The sequence below is a fragment of the Nicotiana tabacum genome, chromosome 4 (genome assembly GCF_000715075.1).
Source record: "Nicotiana tabacum cultivar K326 chromosome 4, ASM71507v2, whole genome shotgun sequence".
NCBI lineage: Eukaryota > Viridiplantae > Streptophyta > Magnoliopsida > Solanales > Solanaceae > Nicotiana > Nicotiana tabacum.
In genome coordinates this window covers 132,814,178-132,826,614 of record NC_134083.1, presented here as the reverse complement: position 1 = coordinate 132,826,614, position 12,437 = coordinate 132,814,178, and the positions used below count along the sequence as shown (strand labels likewise).

Genomic DNA, 12,437 nt, shown 5'->3' with positions numbered 1-12,437 from the left:
AACAATAATATTTCACAGTTTGAATATTCATAGTTGATTTTATCAATAATTTAATGGATGATTATATCATTAGTTTCATTTGTCTGACAAAACGAGGACTCGTCAAATAAAAGGAGAAAATTGTGGGTTTTAGCAAGTGGAACTTCACTACAAGAGAGGCTAACTTCAGATGTGCATAATGAATTCAGATTACTGTTCAAGCACTAGGAATAGGCAAAATGCAAATGTAGTACTGTATCAACAATGGAGTCACAGTTAGTTTTCACAGTGGTTGCGGCACTTCTACATTATCTTGCATTTATTCAGACCTATTGTAATAGCACCAAATTGAGCAAATAGAGCCAAGAGGGGTTCCTTTTACTAGTCTATAATATTTATTGTTTCGTTACAAAATTTGGAGCAAAAGTTCAGTTTTAATCATTCAACATAAATGAAGACGTTGTTCCTCTTAGAAATGCAAGTACACAAAGGAAGAAGTAGCAGATTTCATGCTAACACCCAAACTGTAGCTAATGGAAGAAAAACTACACTGTCAAACAGAAGACAGAGTTTGAACATACTGATAAGCACTAAGGCAATTACAACATAAATCTCCTTGAATATCACTCGGCAATCCCAAGTCAAGAATGATTTTAATCTTCCTCCGTGCAAAATTATAGGAAATGACTTTGCCAAATATGACTATCAATACTGCAGTATCCTTTTCCTTGACTCCCTTGACCAAAGCAATTACAGAGAACTTGCGCTCTGTTCGATCATATTTGTGTGCCTCTGTCCCTTCCTTCGTAACTGCACGATATACTGCTTTCGCAAGACTATAGGAAGCAAGGTAATACTTGTGCGGAATCCATTTTAAAGTAGCTTGATCCAGCTCATGCAAACTAAAATTCCACTCACTTTTCATAGCTGAATAGATAGTGTCACGCCATTCCCAAAAGCAGCCAATATCCCATGAATGTTCATTAAATACATAAACAAAAGGTAATTTCAGTAGCATCACCTTCTCCTCATTCATATCGAACCGGATGTACTGTTCATGGCAAGCCCAATGAACAACACCATTTGAGAAGATTCCCGCAGCCATGTCTAGACACATGTTCACTTCAAAAGAATTGCTAGATTTCCATATACGCATCTCAGATAAATATATAAATATCTGAAAGTAGTAACTTCCAGTTGATTCAGGTGATTCTTTCTTAAGCCTCTTGAAACAAACAACTCTATAATTAGGCGATCGAGAAGGATCAAAAGCAAGTGTAAATGGACTTATCCAAGAGAATTCACCGTCCACCTTAGCGGATGGAAGAATCATGAATTTCCCTGTTGTGGGGTTGCAAACACAGAAGGTTCCAAAGTTCAAACAACAGAGTAAGAGGCCATTGCATGATTGTAAAATCTTACAATTTTGGCCTAGAAATGAAAGCGAAGGTAAACAAGGTTTACTTCTTTTTCTAGATAAAGAAAAAGAAAGGAATTGATTACAAAAGGAATTATAGATGAAGAAACCAGAAGGGGAAAGAAAACTGGGGTTCTTTTTAATACTATATATGGTATGAGAGTGACAAAAGTATGGATCGGAGATAAGAGAAGACCATTGTTTGCTTACCCTACGGAATATGATTAGAGCCTTCACAGGCAAACGGACAAGAATTATGGTTAACACACTTTCATTGGTGCCGCTGATCCTTGCTGGCATGTGATTGGGTAAACTTCTTGACTTCTTCATCACACTGTTTTGCAAGGAAGAAAGCATAATAAGTTGACTGAGGAAGCAAACAATGACTGCCTTATTATATAGACATGTGGTGTAATAAAAAATAAATAACTTACTATAAAAGGGGTCAATTTAATAAAGCATCCACCTTATTATTATTCAAACATCCACCTAATTTAACAAATATCACAATTAATCCCCATTTGATGATAAAGATTTAACGGTATTAAATATCACAAAATTTGATTAAAATGCCCTCCTTTCCTTTATTATTTGACCTATAATTTTTAATTACATATGAAAATAATAGAAGGGTAAAGTTGGACATAGAAGTTGTTGCTATTGACGATCATGATGATAGAGACTCACGACAAGAAGGTTTGTATAATACAATAATAATGTAACAAGGAGATTTTTGTTATTTCTAAAATTAAATGGGAGGCTTATTTTGTTTCGCTAAATCAAAAATGAGATTTATATCACTTACTATATATGTTTTGAAAGGATCTGATTCGAACCTAATCGGCACGTCTACGGATAACATCATTTTTGCAACTTAATATCGACTTTTGAATTTTTTTAATAAAAATCTAACAAGAAATAAGTAAGTTATTTAATGAAAAAATGATATATTCTTTTGATAAAATAACACTTACTTCATCATATTTGTTGTTGTCTATCGAAACAAAGATATATATATATATATATATATATATATATATATATATATATATATATATATATATATATATAGGGGGGGGGGGGGGGAGAAATTATAAAAATGGGTGAAAAATAGTTTGATGCTAAACGGTCGCATGAAATTTGAAATTTTGAATAGTTTAATGAATTTGTATATTAAAACTTGAAAATTTTACTAAAATAGAATGGTGACGAGCGACTCGGCACGTATCGAAACGGAAGATTGCCATATAACTTGGAGTAGATGCAGTAGAATTAGGGCATCCTCTGTTCAAAATCAATAATCTTATTTTCTTTTTTGAGGATCAGGAGACAAATTTTAAAACTAAATTATTGTTAGATTGTAATGATTCGGCCGGTCGTTTTGAGTATTGTAACCTCATTCCCCCATTCATTTCTCATTTGTTGTTATGTGACTTGCCGAGGTGGTTGGTTTAATTTCGGGGATGTTTCGGAACGAGTTGGGACATTTAGTCCCAAGGTTGGAAGCCTAAGTAGAAAGAGTTGACCAGATGTTGACTTATATGTAAATGACTCCGAAATATAGTTTTGATGGTTCCGATAGTTCCGTATGGTGATTTTGGACTTGAAAGTATTTCCGGATATTGATTTGGAGGTCTGTGGATAATTTTGGTTTGAATTGGCGAAAGTTGGAAAAGTTGCAGTTTGGAGAGTTGAGACCGAGAGTTGACTTTGTCGTTGCCGAGCTCAGATTTTGGTTTCAGAAATTGGAATAGGTCTGTTGTGTCATTTATAACTTGTGTGCAAAATTTATGGTCAATAGGAGTTGCTTTGATAGGTTTCGGCATCAATTGTAGAGGTTCGAAATTCATTAGTTTTATTAGGCTTGAAATTGGGGTACAATTCGTGTTTTTGATGTTGTTTGATGTGATTTGATGCCTCGACTAAGTTCGTATCGTGTTTTAGGATTTGTTGGTATTTTTGGATGGGTCTCGTGGGCCTCGGGTATGATTTGGATCAAGTTCGGCTTCATTTTTGGCTTTGTGGAATTTTTGGAATTCTGATCTGGTTTTCTTATTCGCGATCGCATGGGAAGGTTCGCGATCGCAAAGGCTTAATTGGGCGACTCAGGAGTTGCTTTATGCGATCGCGAGATATGGTCTATGATCGCGGAGCTTTGGTTGTTCATGCATCGCGAACGCGGGTATTGGGTCGCATCCGCGAAGAAGGAAGGGGGAGGCCTAGGAAGCCCACACGTTTATTCTTCGCGATCGCGTGAGGGAGACCGCGATCGCGTAGGTTTGAGATTCTGTGAACCGCTTTATCGATTGGTTGTTCGCGTTCGCAAAGAATAATTTGAGGGCAGCATATAATTGTTCTTCACGATCGCGAGGGACTTTCCGCGATCGCGAAGAAGAACAACTGGGTAGAATATATAATTTCAAAAATGAGGGTTAGATTATTATTTAACTTTTGGACTTTGGGAGCTCGGATTCAGGCGATTCTTGGAGGGATTTTCAAGGAGTCGATTGGGGTAAGTGATTCTAACTCGGATTTGGTTAATATACATAAATCTATCATTGCTTTCATTTAATTAGTGTTTTGGATTGGAAAATTTGGGAAAATTTGTAAATATTTCATAAACTATAATGCGGGGATTTGAAGGTCGAGTTGAGATCGGAATTGAGTAATTTTGGTATGGTTGGATTCGTTGTTGAATGGGTGTTCAGATTTTATTAATTTTGTCGGATTTCGAGACGAGGGCATGGGATTGACTTTTGTTAAAAAACCTAGCTTTATCATATGGAATTGATTCTTATAGCTTGTATTGATTGTATTAAGTTATTTGTGGCTAGATGCGAGTCGTTCGGATGTCGATTCGTGAGGCAAGGGCTTGTTGGAATAGTGATTTGCGCAGTTTGAGATAAGTAATACTTATAAACTTGGTTCTGAGGATATGAATGCCTGAAATATGTGTGATGTGGTTGGTGTTGAGATGACGCACATGCTAGGTGACAGGCGTGCTAGGTGACGGGCGTGTGGGCGTGCACCATGGTAATTCTGACTTGGTTGATTCTATGGTACTGTGTAGTTATTAAACCTTGTTTCTATTCATGAAACTCCTACTTGTTAGAGTAATTGAGCTACAGTAGATGTTAGAAATCATGCTTAGATTGTATGCTTGTTCTGTTGGTACCCACAGAGGTCACTTCTTCTTATTGAATTATTTGCTTAAAATGCAATTATGTACTCAGTCACATCTATAATTAGCATATCATATCTCAGTCTCTATTTCCATTTATTATTACATTATATTATCATTGTTTGGGATGATTGTCATGAGATTTGTGAGCCCGAGAGACTGGAGAGGTTGATGACTAAGTGAGGTCGATGGCATGATTGTGAGTGATATTTATGGGATCAGACTGCACGCCGCAGCATGCTTTAATGATTCATGCCATGATTGGCTTATATTAGCACTTGGGTAGGATCCGCCTCTTCAGAGTCTGACATACCCCCAGTGAGCGCATGTAACTACTGAGTGCGAGTGCCGAGTAATTGAGAGTGCTGAGTGATTGAGAGTGCTGAGTGATTGAGCTTGCTGAGTGAGGTTGAATACTCCGACAGTATGAGTATTTGGCTTTATCACTTTGTTGCATTGCATTTGACATGCATTCTTGGCATGTTGATATCGAGATGTAACATACCTCATATTAGTCATACTTGGCAAATCTATCCATGTTGAGCTCAAACTATTAAATACTTGTAAGTATGTCTACATTTTTGTTCTATCTACAAACTGATTATGAGATTTTCTCTAAGCTATTACTGTCATTTTCCTGTCATATCTGTGTTGTTATTATCTGGATTGGACTGTACCTTTCTGAGCTCGTCATGGCTTTCAGCTCAAGGTTAGTCCTCTTACTGCTTGAGTACATTCAGTCGGTTGTACTCGTACTACACTCTACACTTCGTGTGCAGATCCAGGTACTTCTGGGCACGGCGGTTGCTAGATTTGGAGCTTCATCTGCTTGGAGACTTTTGAGGTAGCTGCTTTGGCATCCACAGACCTCGACTCTCCTTATTATCCTTTATTTAGTATTGTTCTACCTTTCCAGACAATTGTATGTGAAGTCTTGACTGTATTGTCATTTAGATGCTCATGTACTCATTGACACCCAGATTTTTGGAATTTTGTATTTGAGTTGCAGTATTTCTTATCGACTATTTATGAGAGTTATAACTATTAAACATGTTTTATCTTGTTTTCAATTTAAAAATGTGTAGTTAATTGTGTCGGCTTGCCTAGTACTTTGATAGGCGCCATCACGACGTGTTGAGTTTTGGGATCGTGACAAGTTGGTATCAGAGCCTAGGTTACATAGGTCTCCCGAGTCATGAGCAGGTTTAGTAGAGTCTTGCGGATCGATACAGAGACGTCTATTCTTATCTTCGAGAGGCTACTGAGCCAATAGGAAAACTTCACTTTCCTGTATTTTTGTCGTGCGGATTTGTTGATTCCGGAAACTAAACTTCTGCTATTATATTCTCTCACAGATGGTGAGGACACGTGCTACCCAATCGAGCGGATGGGCACCAGTACCACCAACTAGGGCCACGAGAGGCCAGGGCCACGGTAGAGGCCAAGGTGCAGCTCATATAGCATCTAGAGCAGCACCTATAGATCCATCAGTTGCTCCAGTTTAGGAGCAGATCCCAGATGTGGTTGAGCCGATGGGACCAGTTCAGGCACCAGGTGTGCCCATTGTGATTCTAGGCCCTGAGAAGGCTTTGGCCCAGATATTGACTGTATGCACTAGGCTTGCTCAAGCGGTTTCAGTTCAGGCTGCACCAGCCACTTCTCAGGCCGGGGGAGGTGCTCACACTCCCGCTGTTCGTACTCCAGAGCAGGTGGTTCAGGGACTTCAGACACTGGGGTCACTACCAACCCAGTAGGTTGCAGTTGCTCAGGCCCATGTGGGTCCTATTTTGAGTAATGAGGAGCAGAAGAGACTAGAGAGGTTCGGGAGGCTCGAGCCTCCATCATTCATTGATGCTGAGTTAGAGGATGCTCAAGACTTCTTGGATAGGTGCCAGCAGATTATTCGCACGACGGGTATTCTGGAGCCTTGTGGAGTCTCATTTACTACTTTTCAGCTGTCGGAGGAAGCCTTCAGATGGTAGGAGTCCTATGAGTTGAGCAGGACAGCCGGTGCTGCACCACTTACGTGGCACGAGTTCTCTGTTCTCTTCTTGGAGAAGTTTGTTCCATAGGCCCGCATGGAGGAGTTGCGTAGGTAGTTTGAGAAGCTACGCCAGGAGGGTATGTTCGTGACCCAATATGAGATGAGATTTTCAGAGTTGTCTCATCACGCGATCTGGTTGGTTCTTAGAGAGAGGGAGAGGACTAGGAGGTTCATTGATGGACTCAACTATGGACTGTGCTTTGTCATGACTCCGGATATTGCATCGGTGCTAGGTTCGATGAGGTGGTTGATATTGCTAGACGGCTAGAGCAGGTCCGTAATCAGGAGCGTGAGAAGAAGGAGGCAAAGAGGCCTCGTGGTGCGGGTGGTTTCAACGGTGTTTTTTCTGGTGGATAGTTCCACCACAGTAGGGGTCATCCTTATAGGCCCGCTCAGATGATTCGTCCGGTTCATCGTGGTGCATCAACCAGCCATGGTTCATATAGTGCTCGTCCGGGCCAGTCGTCTCTCAGTTCCCTCCTATCTTAGAGTTCATCTCGTGCTTCATCAATTCAGAGGTCATTGATCTCGGCCAAACCCACACCACAATTTAGTAGTGAGGCGGTCGATGCAATATAAACCCAACGAAGGTCGGGATCGAATCCACAGGGAGTTAGAATATGGGATTAGGCGTATATCTAAGTTAATTGTAAGTTTTTACTCCAATTACACTTCCACAAACTTGATTGGTGTTCTACTTCTACTTTACTCTAATGTTTGCAAGTATAAAACTAAGGACAATATTTTTGGTTCTGAATTTTTCAAATGATTAAAAGGAACTAGGGTCGTGACTTCTACCTAGGTGGTTATCTAATGGGTTGTAAACTCCAGGGCAAATTTTATTAGTTGGGGTCATGATGTAGCAATCACATCCGGGTACTCACTCTATACCTCTCGGTAGTTTGAGTAATTTTGCCCAATTTGGCTTTCTCAAGCCCAATTGGGTATTTGCACAATATAAGTTATATTAGCTCAAGTCGGGTATTACTATCTCTAGGTTTAACCCTTTAATTGGGGCTATCAATTTCTTGAGTTCACCCCAATTTCTTGTTAGCCAAGTTTTCCTAGACTTAGTCTCTCTTTCTCAAGTAGAGGCTAAGTCAAATAGGCATGAATCTATGTTTGCAACCATTGATTCTAGGGTTCAATCATGAACGAGGCTAAATATCACTAACCCAATCAAAAATAAGCCCTAAATTAAACACCCATCAAATACCCATACTAGGGTTGGGTCACAACCCTAGCTAAAGATTTAACTACTCATGAAAAGTACAGAAATCAAAGAAGAAATTAAGATAGAATGCATATTAATTGATTAGTGGAAAAAAAATCTAATGTATAGATGTTAATCTAGTACAAAAATCCTCAAAATAGCAAAGAAAACGGCTCAGGTGATCTCCTCCAACGTCACTTGACCTAAAAATGACAAAAGGTTCTATTTATATTAAGTTGAAAATATCTGACAAAATTGCCCCTGCGGAGGTTGTGCGGCCGCATAATTCTGGTGTGGTCTGCACATTGAGCTTCTGCGGCTGCACAATTATTGTGCAGTCCGCATTTTGGAATTTTGGGCTTGGAACTTTGGGGCTTCTGCGGTCCGCATAAAAATGAGTGCGGCTGCGCTTCTGATTGTGCGACCGCATAAAAATAATGCAGTCCGCACTCCTTGATTTTGAACTTGACTCCAACTCTCTGATTCTTCACTCCTGCGGACCGCATAATAGTGAGTGCGGCCGCACTTGATATTCTGTAGCCGCACAATTTTGGTGCGATCCGCACTCCTTCAGCTTGCCTAAATACCATTCTCTGAATCTCCTCTCTGCGGCCACACTAGAATTGTACGGTCCGCACTGCTGGCCTTTTTGACCTGTTTTGGTTTTTGTTCACTTTTGACTCATTTATGAGTTAATTTTGACTTCTTCGGCTTATATCCCAATATTCCTATAAGTAAGCACATTTTGTTAGTTTCCGGGAATGCCTTTAAGCATTTAAGCTAAATCACAGTTAAAAGAGAGCAAATAATCGGTCAAAATCCCTACTTATCAGTCATGTATACCAGGTCATTCTAGTAGCTATTCTTGCTCTCGAGGTCCGATTTAGTCTCTACCATCATCGGGGAGTTGCTTCGAGTGCGGGGAGTTTGGACATGTATTGAGGCAATGTCCCCATTTTAGAGGTCTAGTTCAGGAGAGGGGTCATGTTATGACTTCCGCACCAGTTACTTCACCACCCGCCCAGCCAACTCGGGGTGAGGATCATGCAGCTAGAGGTCGCCCTAAAGGGGGAGGCTGATCAGGTGGCGCTCAGTCTCGATGCTATGCTTTCCTTTCCAGGCCAAAGGTTGTTGATTCAGATGAAGTGATCACATATATTGTCTTAGTATGCCACAGGGATGCTTCTATATTATTTGACCTTGGTTTCACTTATTCGTATGTATGATCATATTTTTCTTGTTATCTGGATATGCCGCGTGAGTCCTTAGTTTCATCTGTTTATGTATCTACGTCGAGCACGGAGTTAGTTTGAGCATGGATTGGTTGTCCCCATGTCATTCTATTCTAGATTGTCACGCTAAGACTGTGACGTTGGAGAGGTGGACTATGTTCCCAGTGGGGTGATTTCATAGCTAAAGGCCCAACGGATGGTTGGGAAGGAGTGTTTGTCATATTTAGCTTTTGTGAGGGATGTTGGTGCTGATACTCCTACCATTGATTTTGTCCCGGTAGTGTGAGACTTTCCGGATATGTTTCCTGCAGACCTGCTGGGCATGCCATCCGACAGGGACATTGATTTTGGTATTGATTTGGTGTCGAGCACTCGGCCCATCTCATTCCTCCGTATCGTGCGACAATAACTGAGTTGAAGGAATTGAAAGAGTAGCTTCAGGAGCTTCTTGATAAGAGGTTTATTAGGCCTAGTGTGTTGCCTTGGGGTGCACCGGTTCTGTTTGTGAAGAAGAAGGATGGTACTATGCAGATGTGCATTGACTATAGACAGTTGAACAAACTTACAATTAAGATAAAATATCCTTTGTCGCGCATTGATGACTTATTTGACCAGCTACATGGAGCTAAGGTGTGCTCTAAGATTGATTTGAGCTTTAGGTATCATCAGTTGAAGATTCGAGACTCGAATATTTTGAAGACGGCATTCAGGACCCGCTATGGTCACTATGGGTTCATTGTGATATCTTTTGGGCTGACCAATGCCCCAGCAGTAATCATGCATCTGATGAATAGTGTGTTCCAGCCATATCTTGATTTGTTTGTCATAGTATTTATTGATGATATCCTGGTGTACTCGCGTAGCTAAGAGAAGCATGTACAGCATCTGAGGATTGTACTACATAGGTTGAGGGAGGAGAAGCTTTATGACAAGTTCTCCAAGTGTGAGTTTTAGCTTAGTTCGGTGGCATTTTTAGGGCACGTGGTGTCCAATTAGGGGATTAAGGTGGATCCGAAGAAGATTGAGGCAGTTCAGAGTTGGCCCAGGCTGTCTTCAGCTACTGAGATTCAGAGTTTTCTTGGCTTGGCCTGATATTGTCGTCGCTTCATGGAGGGTTTCTCATCTTTTGCAACACCTTTTACTAGGTTGACCCAGAAGGGTGCTCCATTTAGGTGGTCGGACAAGTGTGAGGAGAACTTTCAGAAGCTCAAAACTACCTTGACCACAACTCCAATTCTAGTTTTGCCTTCAGCATCGGGTTCTTATACAGTGTATTGTGATGCTTCTCGAATTAGTATTAGGCATGTCTTGATGCAGGCGGGTAGAGTGATTGCTTATGCTTCACGCCAGTTGAAGCCTCATGAGAAGAACTACCCCGTTCATGATTTAGAGTTGGCAGCCATCGTTCATGCATTGAAGATTTGGCGGCATTATCTCTACGGCGTGTCATGTGAGGTATTTATGGATCATCGAAGTCTTCAACACTTGTTCAAGCAAAACGATCTAAATTTGAGGCAGCGGAGATGGTTGGAGCTGCTAAAGGACTATGATATTACCATTTTGTATCATCCCGGGAAGACCAATATGGTGGTTGATGCCTTAAGTAGGAAGGCGGTGAGTATGGATAGCCTTGCATTTATACTTGTTGGTGAGATACCATTTGCATCAGATGTTCGGGCCTTGGCCAATCAGTTCGTAAGGTTAGATGTTTTGGAGCCTAGTCAGGTTCTAGCTTGCATGGTTTCTCGGTCTTCCTTATATGATTGCATTAGAGAGCGTCACTAAGACGACCCTCATTTTCTTGTCCTTAAGGATACGGTTCAGCACGGTGATGCCAAGTAGGTTTCTATTGGGGATGATGGGGTGCTACGGATACAGGGTCAGATTTGTGTGCCCAATGTGGATGGGCTACATGAGTTGATTCTTGAGGAGGCCTACGGTTCGCGATATTCCATTTATCTAGGTGACGCAAATATGTACCAAGACTAGAGGCATCACTATTGGTGGAGGAGGATGAAGAAAGACATAGTGGAGTTTGTAGCTCGGTGCTTGAACTGTCAGCAGGTAAAGTACGAGCATCCGAGGGCGGGCGGTTTGCTTTAGAGGCTTGAGATTCCGGAGTGGAAATGTAAGCTTATCTCCATTGACTTTTTAGTTGGTCTCCCACGGACTTTGAAGAAGTTTGATGCTATTTGGGTGATTGTGGATCGGCTGACTAGATCCGCACATTTCATTCCAGTAGGGACTACCTATTCTTCGGAGCGGTTGGCTGAGATCTATATCCGCGAGATTGTTTGTGTTTTACGGTGTGCCGATCCATCATTTCATATCGGGGCACGCAATTCACATTGCAGTTTTGTAGATTTGCGCAGCAAGAGCTAGGCACATGGGTTGAGTTGAGTACAATATTCCACCCTCAGATGGACGGATAGTCCGAGCGCACCATTCAGAATTGGAGGATATGCTACGTGCTTGTGTCATGGATTTCGGGGGTTGTTGGGATCCGTTTCTGCCGCTTGTAGAATTTTCCTACAACAGCAGCTACCAATCGAGTATTCATATAGCTTCGTATGAGGCCTTGTACGGGAGGCGGTATCGGTCTCTGGTTGGTTTGTTTAAGCCAGGTGAGGCTATGCTATTGGGTACTGACTTGGTTTAGGATGCTTAAGTTGATTGAGGATCGGCTTCGTACGGCACAGTCTAGACAGAAGAGTTACGCCGATCGAAAGGTTCATGATGTTGCCTACATGGTGGGGAAGAAAGTATTGCTCAGATTATCGCCCATGAAGGGTGTTATGAGATTCGGGAAGAAGGGCAAGTTGAGCCCTCAGTATGTTGGCCCTTTTGAGGTGCTTGAGAGGATTAAGGAGGTGGCTTACAAGCTAGCATTGTCGCCTAGTCTATCAAGTTTTCATCTAGTGTTTCATGTTTCCATGCTCCGGAGGTATTTCGGCAATCCGTCTCATGTTTTGGACTTCAACACGATTCAGTTAGATGAGGATTTGACGTATGATGCGAAGCCGGTGGCCATTTTGGATCGGCAAGTTCAAAAGTTGAGGTCAAAGAATATATCTTCAGTGAATGTGAAGTGGATAGGTCAGCCAGTCGAGGAGGCTACTTGAGAGATCGAGCGGGAGATGCGGAGAAGATATCCACACCTATTTGAGACTCTAGGTATGATTCTAGATCCGTTCGAGGACGAATGTTTGTTTAAGAGGGGGAGAATGTAACGACCCGATCGGTCATTTTGAATATTGTAGCCCCGTTCCCTAATTCATTTCTTATTTTGTGCTCACTTGTGTTTATGTGACTTGCCGGGGTAGTTGGTTTAGTTCCAGGGATGTTTCGTAATGAGTTGGGATACATAGTCC

At 41.4% G+C, this 12,437-nt stretch overlaps 1 protein-coding gene across 1 annotated transcript; it reads right to left on the bottom strand.

Annotated features, from left to right (window-relative positions):
* Positions 1 to 532: 532 nt before the first annotated feature.
* LOC107796426 (F-box protein At5g07610-like) lies at positions 533 to 1,312 on the bottom strand. Its single transcript, XM_016619183.1, has one exon. It carries the CDS (start codon positions 1,310 to 1,312, stop codon positions 533 to 535), a length of 780 nt encoding a protein of 259 aa, XP_016474669.1.
* Positions 1,313 to 12,437: the final 11,125 nt, after the last annotated feature.